The following is a 19,094-nucleotide window of genomic DNA, read 5'->3' as shown; positions in this document are numbered from 1 at the left end:
ACTGGGCTCCTGTTACTTACCATGCATGTTGTGCCAAAATGCACCAGGTTTCAACCGGTAAAGAGGCTAAACTTGTGCAGACTATTGAACGCGCTGTGTTTGGGCACCCAAAAGCCCAACTCTGACCGGATTTCTGCTTGCCACCTGAGAAGGGTGTGCAAGCAGAAATAATGGGCGCCCGCTAGGATTTTTATTTTTTATTTGTATAGCTCCTGTCAGTTTAGATGGGAACTGGGACTAAAAGAAAAAGAACCACTGAATCCCCCCCCCCCCCCCCCCTGAGTATGCACCCCCGGTGTACTTGGTACTAGGCCTTTTTAAACATGTGGTGGTTTACCTGCTTTACGATTATGCCTCCTGTAGTAGGAGGGGTTCAGGTAGGTGTTATCCCTTCCAGCTGCTAGTCACTGTTATGACTTCTGGTGCTGGAGGAGGGGTGTTATTGCTATAGGCAGAGTCTGGGTGCAGAGGACTTTTGTGTCCTGACACTAATAGGGTGTCTGAGACCCCTCTCATGGAAGCTGGCCTGCAAGAGGGAAGTACATATCTGGCATCAGTGGAGCTGCAGTGGCTACCACAGTGAGAAGCCTACTCTGGAGTTCGGACAGGGTTCTAAGAAGAAAGGAGGAGCATTGGGGAAAAATGGCTGTATAGAGAAGCTCCTGCCACCTCTAGCACAATATATAAATGTTACATTATTCTTACAGCATATTGTCATTTATTTAGTCCTCCTATATCTTCTCATACATGTGCTGTACAGTATGGCAAAAAAAAAAATAATCTGGCGAATAAATTTGACACAGCACAGTTGGCTGGTTAAAACCACCTTGGTTTAACCCAAATGTTAAAAAAGCCAGAGTTTTTTTTTTTTTTTTAATTTTGTGATTTTATTTAAAAAAAAAAAAAAAAAAACGATTATACCAAAAAAAAAAATATATATATATATATATATATATATATATATATATATATATATATATATATATATATATATATATATATATATTTTTTTTTTAATTCAAAATGGTTTTTAATGCCAGTGGCATGCCCAACACTATTGCTTAACTTCTCGTGTGTGTTTTCGATGAAAAGTGCTTTTGCATTTTCCGTTTTGTTACTACAGGTTGAGTATCCCATATCCAAATATTCCGAAATACGGAATTTTTGGAGTGAGAGTGAGCTAGTGAAACTTTTGTTTTCTGATTGCTCAATGTACACAAACTGTTTAATACACAAAGTTATAAAATATATTGTATTAAATGATCTACAGGCTGTGTATAAGGTGTATATGAAACATAAATGAATTGTGTGAATGTACACACACTTTGTTTATTGCACAAAGTTATTAAAAATATTGGCTAAAATGACCTTCAGGCTGTGTGTATAAGGTGTATATGAAACAAAATTGCATTCTGTGCTTAGACTTGGGTCCCATCGCCATGATATCTCATTATGGTATGCAATTATTCCAAAATACGGAAAAATCCGATATCCAAAATACTTCTGGTCCCAAGCATTTTGGATAAGGGATACTCAACCTGTATTCAGATTTATTTAGCAGTAATAAGTAGGACTAATGCTTAATATTAACTTGTTCTTATTTTCAATTTTATCTGTGTGTGTCCTTTTTGTATGCTTAGTCTATCCTCATATATTCAGGTGTAATAGGAATAATAAGCAGTAAAAAATGGTTTTATTGTAAGACGTAAAATAAATCCAATCAAAGCCTAGTAACTTTGTTAATGTTAGAAAGCATTAAAACATTGTTGATCAAGGTTCCTAACGTGATGCAGTAACAATACTGTTGGGATCCTGGCATTCAGGAGACCGATGCTGGTGAAATCCCAACCAATGCCGGGTATTCCCACTCAGTTGGTGGGTCTACGCCACCAACTGAGTGGGAATATAACCTGTGGTGAGCGAAGTAAGACACAAGGCCCAAAGTGTGGCACGTGCACTCGCTGCCGGGATTCTGAAAGATGGGATGCCGTTGTCGGTATACTGATGTGTTCTGTTTCTAATACATAGCAATGTTTCACAGTATTAATATGATTCACATTTGTTTTCAGTAAAGCATTAATGCAAAAAAAAAACAAAAAAAAAAACACTGGTCTAAACCCCAAAAAAGGTTTTTTTTTTTTTTTTTTTCATTAAAACTTTTTTGTTTTATTCCAACCCTGCACAGTAGTAATGTGAAATTCAGTTTGTACCACAATGAATAGCATGGCTGCTTGATTTATTTATGCGTCTTTAATTAATGAAATCGTGGAACATGAAGTATGTGAACACCCACCTATGATCAATTACTATGTAATGTTTACTGGGAAAACAAAACTTTTCTATGCGCCCATTTTTAGTGTAATTATTTTCATAATTACTTTTTTTTTTTTTTTTTTTTCATTGCTATCCATTAATTACTCTAATGTTTCTCTTACACTTTAGCAGAGTGATGTATTATTCCTCTACACGCATAATTAATAATAGTTTTTTTTTTTTTTTGCAAAAGTAAAGGGTCACAAAACCTGCACTGAAGTGCTGAATATGGCCTGTGTCAACACAAGAAGGAATTACTCATTGCTAGATTCCTTATCTCAGCTAGGCTAGTATTTGCATTCCCTGCCTGGGGCCACTATTGTAATTACACAGAGAAACAGGTCTTTAGTGGAAAACATCACAGGCCTGTCATGAGTAAACAGCATGATAACCCTTTTATGCTTGACACTTTCCAGGCATGAGGGGACACATACTAGTCTCTGCTAGGTTTAATGCTTCACCTTGTACCTCCCACCTTCTTTAATGGCCATGTTCCTACAACGCGCACACCAATTGGGCATCAGAGCACATGGCTCTCATCCCATCCCAATAAACAGGACATATACATGCATTGGGCACTACTGATGGTATAATGCAGAGGTTCCCAAACACTGTCCTCAAGACACCCCAACAGTCCTGGTTTTATTTTATTTTTCAATATTTATTTTTATTTTTTTTAAGACAAGAGTCAAGGGAAGGGATACAGAAAATAGGGAGGGAAATGGGTGGGGAGCACACTTCAAAATATTCATCTCCCGGAAGAAGACAAGATGGGGCAAACACAGCATTGTAACAAACATTTTGCAATACACAATACAGAGTAACAGCACATAGCAACAGCATCTGTTTATAAGAGAGAAAAAATCAGAAATGAATGCAAAGATTTAGGGCACCGTAAAAGAGGGTAGGCAACGGACGTTTCCAGCATTATTGAAGAAGAGAATCGCAATGGCAACTGTACATCCACATTATAATAAAGAAAAAATAAGATTATACACTAGTTCTGCAATCTAGCGATCCAATATTCATTTCATGGGAGCCATCGAATCAGGGGGTTGGAGGCAGAGAAGGAATAAAATCTGCCCGCTGTTTCATTTTTGATAGTGAGAATGGACATATTGTTCGACTTGGGCAATAGTTGGGATGTATGGAAATCGCTAATTTTGAGCAATCGGGGATTTAGTAGTAATTTAAAATGTGTCCCATTATGTATTTATCATTATATGAGAGGTCGCCACGATACAGATGGAATAACGCCAACACCGGGTTCGGGGTGATTGGGGTATTTAAAACTGTGGAAATAAGAACAAAAACTAGAGACCATAGTGTACGTAGGGCGGGGCACTCCCAGGAAATATGGAAGCGTGAGCCAACATTGCCACAATTGCCCAGTAAAGGTTCGCGTAAAATGGGGAGAATTTATGGAGCATTACTGGCGTAAGGTATAAACGATGTAATATTTTTTTTTTTTAAATGTTCCGAATGGGAAATACATTTTGGATATTTGAAAACCCATTTTAAGGATTGAACGCCATTCATCTTCCGTCAAAGATTCAGTTGATAAATACTGAAGGCTCTATCACTCCCTGTAAAGTGCTGATGCAGTATGATCTGGCAAGGGGTAGAGGGTGAGCATTACAGTACTCAGGGGCAGATTTATTAAGCCTGGTGAAGTGATAAAGTGGCAGGGGATGATGCTCCAGCCAGTCAGCTCCTAACTCATTTTTCAACCCAGCCTATAACATGGAAGTTAGGAGCTGATTGGCTGGTCATTTATCACCTTCCACTTTATCACTTCACCAGGCTTAATAAATCTGCTCCTCAGTGTTATGGAGAATCAGCGCATACAGAATACTTGTTTCATTTCGGGAAGGAGCTCTTTGGGTCCTGAGAGCTGCATTTGTTGAATAACAGACAACCAGCAATGCGTGTAGGGATCAAGCACCGAGGGGGATGCTGGCTCCCATCTTATTAAGAAAAGTAGGGTTGCGTGGTGGTCATGCTGCCAGTATCACTGTTTGTTTAATAGCAGTACAGCATAAAGAGATCAGAGCAGTCAATACCCTCATTTGCTCTGCTTTTTACTCCTTTTGCTGATCTAGTGAGTAACGCACACATTGCAAATTGATGCAATTTAGTTTTCTTTGGTTATGGTTGGGGCTGATATGAAATACTTCTACTGTACAGTACAAGAAGAGTTGTGTACACATCTTATCACACTGCAGACAGCCACTCTGAGCTGAAACCATATTCAACCTATTCGTTCACTGGGAACATGTGACCTCGATGAGGCACAACAGTTTTCTTCCTAAATTTCCCAGCTCAAAAAAAGAAACCCCCCAAAACGACAAACCCTGTTTTTCTCCCTGTATTTTGGTACGGCGCATGCTTTATTTGGCGCTTGATAATATACTTCTAATTTCCAGTGTGTTCCCTAAGGTTTCCCTATGTTAGTAAAACATTTCGTTTGTGTGTATTCCTATGAACAAAACTATAGCTGTTAATTGCCTTTGTGACCTATTTAACTTTTTTTTCGGTAATGTAATTTGCAGTTTTCAAATTATTGCAATAAATGTGGAATTGGACACTTGCCAAACGTGATTCAAAGGGGTTGTCACTTCGGACATAATTCTTTAATCACTCCCTGACTTGAAGAGCCAACACCTTCCATTCATAGCGTTTCAGTGGCGCTCAATGGAACTGTAAATGAGTATATATACTAATGAACCTTCTAAGGGGTCTATTTACTAAGTCTTGAATGGAGATAATGTCGCTGGAGATAAAGTACCAGCCAATCGGCTCCTAACTGCTATGCCACAGGCTGCGTTTGAAAAAATGACAGAAGCCGATTGGCTGGTACTTGATCTTCAATCGGCTTCTAACTGATAAGAGCAGAGAAGTGCCCATGGCAACCAATCAGCACTGAAGTAACATCTATAATTTGCATACTATAAAATCATACAGAGCTGCTGATTGGTTGGTTGATGGTGCAACTTCTCCACTGGCTCACTTTTCAACTCTTATCACTGCTTAGTAAATGTCCCCCTAAGTCGGGTATCCGCTTGGGGTCACCAAAGATGAGATCCTTATTTGCTGTTTGACAGTTGCATCATTTAATTAAAAAGTGGACTGCGCTTTTTAAAATATGACTGGTATATTTTAATAGAGTGTGTGCTTATACAGGTTGAGTATCCCTTATCCAAAATGCTTGGGACCAGAGGTATTTTGGATATGGGATTTTTCCGTATTTTGGAATAATTGCATAGCATAATGAGATATCATGGTGATGGGACTAGAGATGAGCGGGTTCGGTTCCTCGGAATCCGCCCCCCCCCCCCGAACTTCACCCATTTTACACCGGTCCGAGGCATACTCTGATTCTCCCGTATGGCTCAGTTAACCCGAGCACGCCCGAACGTCATCATCCCGCTGTCGGATTCTTGCGAGATTCGGATTCTATAAAAGGAGCCGCGCGTCGCCGCCATTTTTCACTCGTGCATTGGAAATGATAGTGAGAGGACATGGCTGGCGTCCTCTCACTTTGTTTCAGGGGGCTGCATATCTTTATTCTGGGGACCAGCAGTATTATAGGAGGAGTACAGTGCAGAGTTTTGCTGACCAATGACCACCAGTATTATACGTTCTCTGCCTGAAAAACGCTCCATATCTGTGCTCAGTGTGCTGCATATATCTGTGCTCACACTGCTTTATTGTGGGGACTGGGGACCAGCAGTATTATATAGGAGGAGTACAGTGCAGAGTTTTGCTGACCAGTGACCACCAGTATTATACGTTCTCTGCCTGAAAAACGCTCCATATCTGTGCTCAGTGTGCTGCATATATCTGTGCTCACACTGCTTTATTGTGGGGACTGGGGACCAGCAGTATTATATAGGAGGAGTACAGTGCAGAGTTTTGCTGACCAGTGACCACCAGTATTATACGTTCTCTGCCTAAAAAAACGCTCCATATCTGTGCTGCATTGTAGTATATAGTAGGAGTACAGTGCATAATTTTGCTGACCACCAGTATATAATATATAGGAGTACGGTACAGAAGGCCACTGCTCTACCTACCTCTGTGTCGTCAAGTATACTATCCATCCATACCTGTGGTGCATTTCAGTTTTGCACAGTTTGCTGACCACCAGTATATAATATATAGCATTACGGTACAGAAGGCCACTGCTCTACCTACCTCTGTGTCGTCAAGTATACTATCCATCCATACCTGTGGTGCATTTCAGTTGTGCGCAGTATATATAGTAGTAGGCCATTGCTATTGATACTGGCATATAATTCCACACATTAAAAAATGGAGAACAAAAATGTGGAGCGTAAAATAGGGAAAGATCAAGGTCCACTTCCACCTTGTGCTGAAGCTGCTGCCACTAGTCATGGCCGAGACGATGAAATGCCATCAACGTCGTCTGCCAAGGCCGATGCCCAATGTCATAGTAGAGAGCATGTAAAATCCAAAACACAAAAGTTCAGTAAAATGACCCAAAAATCAAAATTAAAAGCGTCTGAGGAGAAGCGTAAACTTGCCAATATGCCATTTACGACACGAACGGCTGAGGCCCTGGCCTCTGTTCATGGCTAGTGGTTCAGCTTCACATGAGGATGGAAGCACTCATCCTCTCGCTAGAAAAATGAAAAGACTTAAGCTGGCAAAAGCACAGCAAAGAACTGTGCGTTCTTCTAAATCACAAATCCCGAAGGAGAGTCCAATTGTGTCGGCTGCGATGCCTGACCTTCCCAACACTGGAAGGGAAGAGGTGGCGCCTTCCACCATTTGCACGCCCCCTGCAAGTGCTGGAAGGGAGCACCCGCAGTCCAGTTCCTGATAGTCAAATTGAGGATGTCACTGTTGAAGTACACCAGGATGAGGATATGGGTGTTGCTGGCGCTGAGGAGGAAATTGCCAAGGAGGATTCTGATGGTGAGGTGGTTTGTTTAAGTCAGGCACCCGGGGAGACACCTGTTGTCCGTGGGACGAATATGGCCATTGACATGCCTGGTCAAATTACAAAAAAAATCACCTCTTCGGTGTGGAATTATTTTAACACAAATGCGGACAACAGGTGTCAAGCCGTGTGTTGCCTTTGTCAAGCTGTAATAAGTAGGGGTAAGGACGTTAACCACCTCGGAACATCCTCCCTTATACGTCACCTGCAGCGCATTCATCATAAGTCAGTGACAAGTTCAAAAACTTTGGATGACAGAGGAAGCAGTCCACTGACCACTAAATCCCTTCCTCTTGTAACCAAGCTCCTGCAAACCACACCACCAACTCCCTCAGTGTCAATTTCCTCCTTACACAGGAAAGCCAATAGTCCTGCAGGCCATGTCACTGGCAAGTCTGACGAGTCCTCTCCTGCCTGGGATTCCTCCGATGCATCCTTGAGTGTAACGCCTACTGCTGCTGGCGCTGCTGTTGTTGCTGCTGGGAGTCGATCGTCATCCCAGAGGGGAAGTCGGAAGACCACTTGTACTACTTCCAGTAAGCAATTGACTGTCCAACAGTCCTTTGCGAGGAAGATGAAATATCACAGCAGTCATCCTGCTGCAAAGCGGATAACTCAGGCCTTGGCAGCCTGGGCGGTGAGAAACGTGTTTCCGGTATCCACCGTTAATTCACAGGCAACTACAGACTTGATTGAGATACTGTGTCCCCGGTACCAAATACCATCTAGGTTCCATTTCACTAGGCAGGCGATACCGAAAATGTACACAGACCTCAGAAAAAGAGTCACCAGTGTCCTAAAAAATGCAGTTGTACCCAATGTCCACTTAACCACGGACATGTGGACAAGTGGAGCAGGGCAGACTCAGGACTATATGACTGTGACAGCCCACTGGGTAGATGTATTGCCTCCCGCAGCAAGAACAGCAGCGGCGGCACCAGTAGCAGCATCTCGCAAACGCCAACTCGTTCCTAGGCAGGCTACACTTTGTATCACCGCTTTCCATAAGAGGCACACAGCTGACAACCTCTTACGGAAACTGAGGAACATCATCGCAGAATGGCTTACCCCAAATGGACTCTCCTGGGGATTTGTGACATCGGACAACGCCAGCAATATTGTGCGTGCATTACATCTGGGCAAATTCCAGCACGTCCCATGTTTTGCACATACATTGAATTTGGTGGTGCAGAATTATTTAAAAAACGACAGGGGCGTGCAAGAGATGCTGTCGGTGGCCCGAAGAATTGCGGGCCACTTTCGGCATTCAGCCACCGCGTGCCGAAGACTGGAGCACCAGCAAACAGTCCTGAAACTGCCCTGCCATCATCTGAAGCAAGAGGTGGTAACGAGGTGGAATTCAACCCTCTATATGCTTCAGAGGATGGAGGAGCAGTAAAAGGCCATTCAAGCCTATACATCTGCCTACGATATAGGCAAAGGAGGGGGAATGCACCTGACTCAAGCGCAGTGGAGAATGATTTCAACGTTGTGCAAGGTTTTGCAACCCTTTGAACGTGCCACACGTGAAGTCAGTTCAGACACTGCCAGCCTGAGTCAGGTCATTCCCCTCATCAGGCTTTTGCAGAAGAAGCTGGAGACATTGAAGGAGGAGCTAAAATAGAGCGATTCCGCTAGGCATGTGCGACTTGTGGATGGAGCCCTTAATTCGCTTAACCAGGATTCACGGGTGGTCAATCTGTTGAAATCAGAGCACTACATTTTGGCCACCGTGCTCGATCCTAGATTTAAAACCTACGTTGTATCTCTCTTTCCGGCAGACACAAGTCTGCAGAGGTTCAAAGACCTGCTGGTGAGAAAATTGTCAAGTCAAGCGGAACGTGACCCGTCAACAGCTCCTCCTTCACATTCTCCCGTAACTGGGGGTGCGAGGAAAAGGCTAAGAATTCCGAGCCCACCCGCTGGCGGTGTTGCAGGGCAGTCTGGAGCGAGTGCTGACATCTGGTCCGGACTGAAGGACATGCCAACGATTACTGACATGTCGTCTACTGTCACTGCATATGATTCTCTCACCATTGAAAGAATGGTGGAGGATTATATGAGTGACCGCATCCAAGTAGGCACGTCAGACAGTCCGTACGTATACTGGCAGGAAAAAGAGGCAATTTGGAGGCCCTTGCAGAAACTGGCTTTATTTTACCTAAGTTGCCCACCCTCCAGTGTGTACTCCGAAAGAGTGTTTAGTGCAGCCACTCACCTTGTCAGCAATCGGCGTACGAGGTTACTTCCAGAAAATGTGGAGAAGATGATGTTCATCAAAATGAATTATAATCAATTCCTCCGTGGAGACATTCACCAGCAATTGCCTCCAGAAAGTATACAGGGACCTGAGATGGTGGATTCCAGTGGGGACGAATTAATAATCTGTGAGGAGGGGGATGTACACAGTGAAAGGGGTGAGGAATCGGACGATGAGGAGGAGGTGGACATCTTGCCTCTGTAGAGCCAGTTTGTGCAAGGAGAGATTGATTGCTTCTTTTTTTGTGTGGGCCCAAACCAACCAGTCATTTCAGTCACAGTTGTGTGGCAGACCCTGTCGCTGAAATGATGGGTTGGTTAAAGTGTGCATGTCCTGTTTATACAACATAAGGGTGGGTGGGAGGGCCCAAGGACAATTCCATCTTGCGCCTCTTTTTTTTCTTTCATTTTTCTTTGCATCATGTGCTGTTTGGGGACAATTTTTTTGAAGTGCCATCCTGCCTGACACTGCAGTGCCACTCCTAGATGGGCCAGGTGTTTGTGTCGGCCACTTGGGTCGCTTAGCTTAGTCATCCAGCGACCTCTGTGCAAATTTTAGGATTAAAAGTAATATTGTGAGGTGTTCAGAATAGACTGAAAATGAGTGGAAATTATGGTTATTGAGGATAATAATACTATGGGATCAAAATGACCCCCAAATTCTATGATTTAAGCCAGTGGTTCCCAAACTTTTTTGAATCACGGCGCCCTAGAGTATCAGAATTTTTATCACGGCACCCCTAGTCCAAAAGTTTCTAATTTATAAAAAATATGAAATTAAGTAAATTATGTTTATATGTCATACTTAGGTTCAGTTATGTGGTGAGGGACAAGATTTGCTTCTGTTTGTACACATATTTTATGACTGCCAGCCACAAGTACTAGTTTTTCCTATTACATGGATAATAAATATTTTGAATTGGTTCTGGACCACCAATCCGAGGCACCCCTGCAAGTGTCCCGCGGCACCCCAGGGTGCCACGGCACACAGTTTGGGAACCACTGATTTAAGCTGTTTTTGAGGGTTTTTTGTAAAAAAACACCCGAATCCGACAAAAAAATTTCAGGGAGGTTTTGACAAAACGCGTCCGAATCCAAAACACGGCCGCGGAACCGAAACCAAAACACAAAACCCGAAAAATGTCCGGTGCACATCACTAGATGGGACCTAAATCTAAGCACGGAATGCATTGCTGTTTCATATACACCTTATACACACAGCCTGAAGGTAATTTTAGCCAATATTTTTTTTAACTTTGTGCATTAAATTAAGTGTGTGTACATTCACACAATTCATTTATGTTTCATATACACCTTATACACACAGCCTGAAGGACATTTAATACAATATTTTTAATAAATTTGTGTATTAAACAAAGTTTGTGTACATTGAGCCATCAAAAAACAAAGGTTTCACTATCTCATTCTCACTCAAAAAAGTCTGTATTTCGGAATATTTGGATATGGGATACTCAACCTGTATAATGAAAGGCTAAATTTACTATTTGTCACTTTTAAAATCTGTCACATCTTAAGCTGATGGTTATAAAGTGGCAATTACATTTAATACAGAAACAGCTGTGTTTTGTATTGACCATAGTTGCCCCAATTTGAATCCAGCGGTGGCTTTGGAAAGGGCTGTGTAGTAAATGTATCAAGAAGAGTCCATGACTGCACAGAGAAATCTTGGAGGCTGTCCCTTTTTGGCCTCTAGGGAGTGGTTTAATTGTTTCTGGGTGTTGTAGCTCCCATCTAAAGTGACCGGGAGCTATTCAATCTCTTGCGCAAACAGCCGGAGACTACACTTATCGCAGCAGAGAGCATAAAATAGGACTTTGGTGCTGGCAACACACTACTGAGGTACGCCCGGCACTTATCGCGGGGAAAGCTGCTTAACACCGCTAATCCCGTGCATCAGGGCACAAAAAAGCGAGCATTGTGGGAATTAACTGCTTCCATGTGGTACAATTGAATAGCTCCCTGTCAATTTATACAGAAGCTACAATAGCCAGAAATAATTTACTTGCCCCCTTTGTGTCTATGGTGACAGTACGGTGTTAACTTTGGCACGATACATTTCTTGCAGGGCTTGCTGGAATTTATAGTACCTCAAAGCCTAGAGAATCGTAGACTGTGTCAGGGTGGCATAATGTGAATTGTGTGCCACCATACAGGTAGTTGCTCAAACCTACTGTGACAAATCGAAACCTGTTATAACTGTCATTGCCGTAGCCTAAATATGACCTACAGTATTAAATTAGTAAAAATCTTCCTAAACAGACTTGGACTGTGCTGGCATCTTCTCTCTGGTGGATAAACCACAGCAAGTCCACAGATAGAGAAACTAAATACAAACATTGTAGGAGACAGCAGGAGGGAGGGTGGGGGACCAAACTCTGGGGCCTGTCTCTAGAAAGTAGAATTAGCTGCTCTGTATCAGTTGTTGAACCCAGACTGCAAGATAAACTCATTCTTCCCTGTAATGGTTTTATGAGGTCGAGTCCTCTCTAATGGGGAGGAGAGGAGTCCAGGATTTAGGGAGTTTGAAGTTTGTTATTTGGTCTGGCATGCTTTCCCTTTGAAATAAGATCACTCTCAGTCCTGCTTTCCTCAGGAGGTCCCTCTGCTGTTGAAGAGTAGGAGTGGTGATAATACAGAGTTCGCTTTTTTTGCTGGCGCCAGAATGACTGTTTATCTGGAGATCTCGCCAATTACAGCTGCTTTCTTAAAGCTGCAGTCACCACTACCCCCCCTCCCTACTGCTTTCGTTCAGGGACTCTGTCCTAGGAAATGGCATCTAGTTTCTCAGCAAAGCTCTGTAATAAGCTGTAGGAGGGAGGCCAGCCCTGACTCTGCTTCCCATCTCCACTCCTGTACCCTTTCTTCTGATCTTTTCTGGATCTGCAGTGTGTTTTACTTTTTACCAGTTTCTGGCTGAGGTGACTTTGTTGGTCTGTGTGTAGACTGAACACTACAATTTACTCCCATTTAGTCACTGTTGATTGGAAATCCATAAAATACAATCTGCGCATGTGTGCGCACGCTACCTGATCTGTCACTTTTATCCATCAGTATATGCACAGACTGCCATACTTTCAGGAATAATAATCCTCTTCTTGATGTGTAGAATGTAGAACATGTGTGCTACAAACACTGCCCTATGTACAAACATTCAGTCTGCCTGTATAGTTGCTGTGGTTGACGGTAACATTATTACGCTTTAATCCATTTCATTAAATAAGCACTTGAAATGAATTTAATGAGTCTGTGTACTGCAGAGTTGATGTTGTATAGTCATTGTTCTGTTTTACTATTTGTTCAAACTGACTATCTCTTGTTTTCCTTTTTCTGCAGAATCGCCGCCTCCTCCATATTCACGTCTCTCTCCAAAGTTTGAGCAAAACCCTCTGGGTGAGTCTGATTGATCATTTTCTTAATTACCACTGGGATGTCCGCTATGAAATGTATAATGCCCCTTTTCCACCTGAGTACCGGGTCCGATCCAGAATGTTTAACCCTGGCTACAACCCGTGTCGGCCCCGCCATTTCCACTGCACTTTGACACAGGTTATTCCCGGGTCGGATCTGTTTCCACTTAACCTGGGTAAGCTCTGTAAAAGCTATTGATGTCACTTGTTACTCAGGTCTGAAAACACGGGTAATGACCGTTTCCACTGCACAATTACCCGGGTCGTTACCGTGTTCAACCCAGGTAGCTACCCGGGTAGGATTCCAGGGTCACTCAACCCGTGTTGAGCCGTTTCCACTTAATAAAAACCCATGTTGATGCACGCCCCCGTGCAAAAACACTGGTAAATTTAGCTAGTGGAAAAGTGGTATAAGTTATCAGCGGCTACTGAAAGCTGCAGGAAGAATGGTGTACAAATGGCAGCTATTATCATTTTCATCATCTTCATGTTATTGTCTCAGTGAATTGTTCAAGTAATTGCAATTATAGAAAATTGGGGACTTTACCAGTTGATCTCGGTGTAGAATTTTGTTACGCCTCTTATTTATAATATTAGTTGAAATATGAAGAAAACTGGAAATTAGAGTGGCAGAATACTAGTGCGGTCTGGTAGTGTGTGCAACTTAATTTTTCTGGCACAAACATTGTAGTTATGTGAGTGGGAGTGTAAATATGGACCTGTGTTTTTCTACTTGTTTATCTCATCAGTGTTGTGGTTTTTTGTTGTTGTTTGCTTGTCTTATCTGCTGGCAGTCTATTCCACGCACCCACTATGTTTTCAGTAAACTGTTTACATTCTAGGTTTTCTACATGATCGCTTCTACTGGTTGAAATATTTAAATGTAATGTTTTGTTTTATTACATCTCGCTTTTGATTTTAACCTTGGTCCCAACACTGAGAAAGATACTGGTCACATGTTGCTCTACATGCAGCTTTATCAGACGAGATGCCAGCTAATTTTATCAAAATCTGTGTGTTGGTAAATGAAGCCTCGTTGTGAACACAATAATGCTGCGTGTTCGGGGCCTGATACATAGTTCTATAGTATAACACAACTGCCAGGTAGCGGCTGTGCAATACCATCTAGCTAATTTTCTAATGTTGCAGGAAGCGTCTGAAGAAAAAAGTCTACACATTTCAGCATCGTAGATCCAAGTTCTGCATCTGAAGATGCAGCACAGGATCATCATCGCAACCATCTGGAATACCTGGCGATGGCCGCAGTCATTGCCTATCTTGAGTAAGTCTAAGCTTACTCAGATTGGGTGACACCTCTCCTCTTCTCTTCTGTGGCCATGAAGTCTGTGCTTAAAGATATAGACCCTGGCCTGGCCACACCTACGTCTTGTACGGTGCAGCGCGTCCCTGTTTTGTAAATTTGTCAAATGTGCTGCAGCTTGGGGCCACAGAGCATGATGACGCAGGACCTGTTCTGCAGAATGGGTCATGCGCAGTTAACCCACTATTAAAGTTGTACACCAACCATTAGGTTTGTATACAGCTATGAATTAGGCCCTCAGTCATCTGACCCCTGCAATTGCCCAAATGTAACTGTCAGCAATTTACAGACACCACTGTGATTTCAGCGTTATAGCCACTAAATTTAAAGCAGCAATTATTTTGAAACCATCCCTGTTTTGTCTTAAAACAAATTGGTGCTTTAACCACTTAACTGGCATGGCCAAATCACCTGTTACGCGCTGGCCCACTGTGTCCCCCATTTTTTGAGGAGGAGATTCGTTCTGCAGATGTGCATAATGTAATATTTAAATCTTTAAAAAAAAAAACTTTTTAACCACTTAACTATTTTTTTTCACCAAAAACCGCTCCGAAATTGTCATTTTTTTTTTTAATTAGTGAAATAGGTGAAGAACATGAATTTAACCTTATCCAAAATGATTTTAGTAAAAAAAATAAAAAAATTTCTTAAACATTGGAACATCGGTCGGGAAGATCGGTAACATCGCAACGTTACTTTTTACTCCTAAGACAGCTGCCAGGTACACAGGAAGGAGGGGGGCAGTTGTTTTACACTTTTCCAGTGGCTGCCATTGTCTGCAGCTGCTGGGTGGGGGGTCCTGCCATGCTGACCGATCAGCAATGATCGGCAGAACGGCAAGACTGAGGGGAGGGTGCAGGGAGGCAGGGGACATTCCGGTCCCTCTGAGAGCAGCAGCGGGAAGTTTCTCTTTCCTGACGCTTCTAACACTGTTTATCTGACCGCATCCCATGCGACCAGGTCAGATAAAGCACTGCCTGGTGTGGTCGCATCTGATGCGACCATGCCAGGCAAGTGGTTTAAACTATATTAAAAAAAGAATTTAAAAGGGGGAAAAAAATCAGTTTTGAAGAGAAAATCATCAGTTAAGTGGTTAAATCAAGGTTGTACCAGAAATCACACAAATGGTCACAAATCACGGGTGGTCTTCTGTATACCGGCGGTCGGGCTCCCGGCGCTCAGTATACCGGCGCCGGGAGCCCAACCGCCGGCATACCGACACTTATTTTCCCTCGTGGGGGTCCACGACCCCCATAGAGGGAGAATAAAATAGTGTGGCGCGCCACCGTGCCCGTAGCGTGGCGAGCGCAGCGAGCCCGCAAGGGGCTCATTTGCGCTCGCCACACTGTCGGTCAGCCGGCGGTCGGGCTCCCGGCGCCGGTATGCTGGGCGCCGGGAGCCCGACCGCCGGCCAGCCGTAGTGAACCCCAAATCACTGGCTATTGCATTTGGGCCAATGTGTACTCTGCATGGGCAGCAGCGAAATACACAATGAGGAAATCATGTTGTAATGACATTTGCATCCTTTTTCTTACAAACCCTTTTGTGGATCTAGTCACTACATAGGGCTCAAAAGACCTCTTGCAAGTAGTTCTTACTAATGTATCCATTTAGAGAACACGTGGATATCCCACTTGTGCAACATAGCCCTGTTTGTCTGTGAAATCTGACTTTCTGTTTCTTTGTTTTATTCCTATTATTTTTAATCAAGCAATACTTTTTTCTTTTTCTAAACAAACCTGTGGGAGAGTGCGCTCCTCTTTCTTTATCAATTATCTTCTGTCCCATTGTAAACTCTGTCCATTTGACAAATGTCCAAACTCTCTAAATTCCGTATTTACGCCTTGTGTAAATATTATTTCCATTATTTCACTAAACTAATTGTGCTGTCTCCATTAGTCAAACAAATCTGCATGAGAGGATGGACGGGAAGCATGTAATGCACTAGGCAAGTAGGTTACTTAGGACTGCCGGGCTCTAAGCGTACCTGTCACCTATTATATACAGTCACTAGTACATTTTTAAAGTAGTTTATCAGGGACTACTTTGTGTGCGCTAGAAAATTAAACTTTTTCTTTTTTCTTTTTTTTACAGATTAGAATTTTATTTTGATTATTGTAATTACATTATCTAGGCAAACAGGGATATCATTTTCTGTAACCCTGTAGTTCTTTTACCCCAAAAATTGAGCATAAGTGTACCAATTATTTTTATGCCATGAAACGTTTCATGCACTTTATATAGTCTTTACAAAGGCATATTTGCCTACCCTCCCGGGATGCTGCCGAAAATCGTGTGCTGCTCCGGCCTCCAGGAAAGGCATACAAGTATCCCGCAGTGCCATCCATCTGGCAACGCCCACTTCCCTAGGTAAAGTGTGCGGGCCAGATGGCCAGTAACACAAATTGCGTGGATTCTTATTATAGCCACGCCCCCTCCCCGCTTTAAAGTGCCACTGTTATTGCCATTTTTGCAAATTTGCAATAGGATAGGTTGAGTAAATCCTGATAAACTGCTTTTCGTGGTGATTTTTGCCAATGTTCGCAAAAAGTCAGATCGCAGTTAATTACCGTATTATCGCAGGTATTTGAATTCCCCCGTAGTGTGATATCAGAATCAGCTTTATTGGCCAGGTGTACTCACGTACACTAGGAATTCTTTGTGGTACAATGCATCGCCAAGCAGCAACATGGAGGAAAAAAATGTAGCATACATTACAAACATTACACATATGAGTTCATACTGCACATATGCAACTGTACAGTAGACATATTATACATTTAAGACTAAAAACTAAGGCTGCTTGGCAGAGCAGCTTACGGTTTTCCTTTATGGAAAAGGTTGTACCTTTTAGAGTTCACTTTGACCATTGTGCACAGAATATAGGCAGAAAGGAAACAGAAATTAGCATTTTTGGCCTCATTAAGGAAACCTAGAATTTGATGACCGATAACAGCCACATGGCCCATCTTGTCTGCCCATTTTTTATTCCTAAACACTTCAGACTCTAGTTGAACCTTCACTGTTTTATTTATTTATTAGCAGTTTCTTATATAGCGCAGCATATTCCGTTGCGCTTTACAATTCAAATTTAGCCTAGACTTTGTCTCCCAAGCATGTAAATGGGTGGCTATATTCTTAACAACATGCATAATATCGACATGCTTAGCATGCCGCCAAACTGTCCATGGTGGCTTACCTGGTACGCAAATTCCCCCTTTACCAACTTTGCTGGAAGGCTAATCCACTGGTCTGCTGCCCTTTTAGGTCAGTGGTACACAACCCTCGAGTATCCCCCAATAGGTAATGTTTTGAGGATTTCTGTCTGTGGAAACAGGTGGGACAATTACTGACCCAGCCATATAGATGAACTTCAAAATGTGCATAATGAAAAAAATACCACTGAACATGACCTGGTGGTGCTACTTGTGGACTGGTGTTGTGAACCACTGTTTCAGGTGAAATAAGTAGTTTTCATATTTTCCTTGAACATGCTACCCTTGAGTTTTACTGCATGTCCTCTTGAGCTAATACTTGTCTCCTCCTGTTAAATGCCTACTTCCTTAACTTTGTTGAAACCCTTGATATATTTGAAAGCTGCTGTTGTCTCACCCCTTCTCTACTACTAGTGACAGATTTTCGGCGCTCCTTTGCATAATCTTTGATGGTCTCAATGGTCTCAAGAATTGGAAATGTTATGGACTGCGGTTCCTGGGTTCCGGATGCCACGTTGATTGATTTTTCTTTTTATAGGGCTCAAACCAATTTTCAGTGAGGATCTATATAAAAAACTAACATCTATTCATGGCGTAGTTTGTAAGCCATAAAATAGTGGATTCTGCATTTTCTTTTTAGCTCTTTACAACATTACGGTCATCTTCTAGTCAAACTTTCTGTTCATTGTTTTGCAAGAAAATTAGATTTATTGTGCTATTACAAAGTTTTAAAAAGGCCATCTTATTTCTGCACAGATCCAGGCTAAAACAAATTAACCCAGGGCTTACTACACCATACATTTATAGCCTATATGTGTTCTATGATGCTCCTCACGGAAAATTGTCAATGGGGGTAATTCAGAGTTGATAGCAGCAGCAGCAAATTTGTTAGCAGTTGGGCAAAACCATGTGCACTGCAGGTGTGGCAGATATAACATGTGCAGAGAGAGTTAGATTTGGGTGGGTTATATTGTTTCTGTGCAGGATAAATACTGGCTGCTTTATGTTTACACTGCAATTTAGATTTCCGATTGAACACACCACACCCAAATCTAACTCTAACATGTTACATCTGCTCCCCTGCAGTGCACGGAGTTTTGCCCAACTGCTAACAAATTTGCTGCTGCGATCAACTCAGAATTACCCCCAATATCAAGTCCACCATAGGAGAATCTTTTCTTATTAAAGATTTTTATTTTGGAAGACCGTACGCACCGTATTTCTTTTTTCTGGTCCACGTTTGTGCTGAAGCATTTCTGGATCATAACGCTGCTGGGTATTAAACTTCGCAATTATGGGGGCGATCTACTAAGCAGTGAAAAGAGTGGAGAAGTTGCCCATGGCAACCAATCGGTCACAGTAAATTCGTGGCTGGGCATTGCACGCAAGTCTTTCCATTATATATGCACAGGCTAACTGCGGATATTCATCTGTATATAGATTTGCACATCTCTATAAATGCACTTGTTCAAATAGCAACCTTGTACCTGGTCCATCTGTGAATACACTCCACTCTGCACAACCCACAATATCCCCACCACACCTTCACTCAAATTAGCCCATGTGTAAATGCCCCAGTACCACCCAATTAT

General features: G+C 42.5%; 1 protein-coding gene across 2 annotated transcripts in view; it reads left to right on the top strand.

Annotated features, from left to right (window-relative positions):
- The window catches only part of SMAD6 (SMAD family member 6), a 101,459-nt gene that overhangs the window by 39,169 nt on the left and 43,196 nt on the right, over positions 1-19,094 (top strand). For both annotated transcript variants that reach the window (XM_063925566.1, XM_063925565.1), the window contains exon 2: positions 12,893-12,949. In XM_063925566.1, coding sequence (XP_063781636.1) covers positions 12,893-12,949 — 57 coding nt within the window. The remainder of the gene's footprint in view (positions 1-12,892; positions 12,950-19,094) is intronic.

The sequence above is a fragment of the Pseudophryne corroboree genome, chromosome 6 (assembly GCF_028390025.1).
Source record: "Pseudophryne corroboree isolate aPseCor3 chromosome 6, aPseCor3.hap2, whole genome shotgun sequence".
In the NCBI taxonomy this organism is placed as follows: domain Eukaryota; kingdom Metazoa; phylum Chordata; class Amphibia; order Anura; family Myobatrachidae; genus Pseudophryne; species Pseudophryne corroboree.
This window is presented reverse-complemented; position numbering and strand designations above follow the sequence as displayed.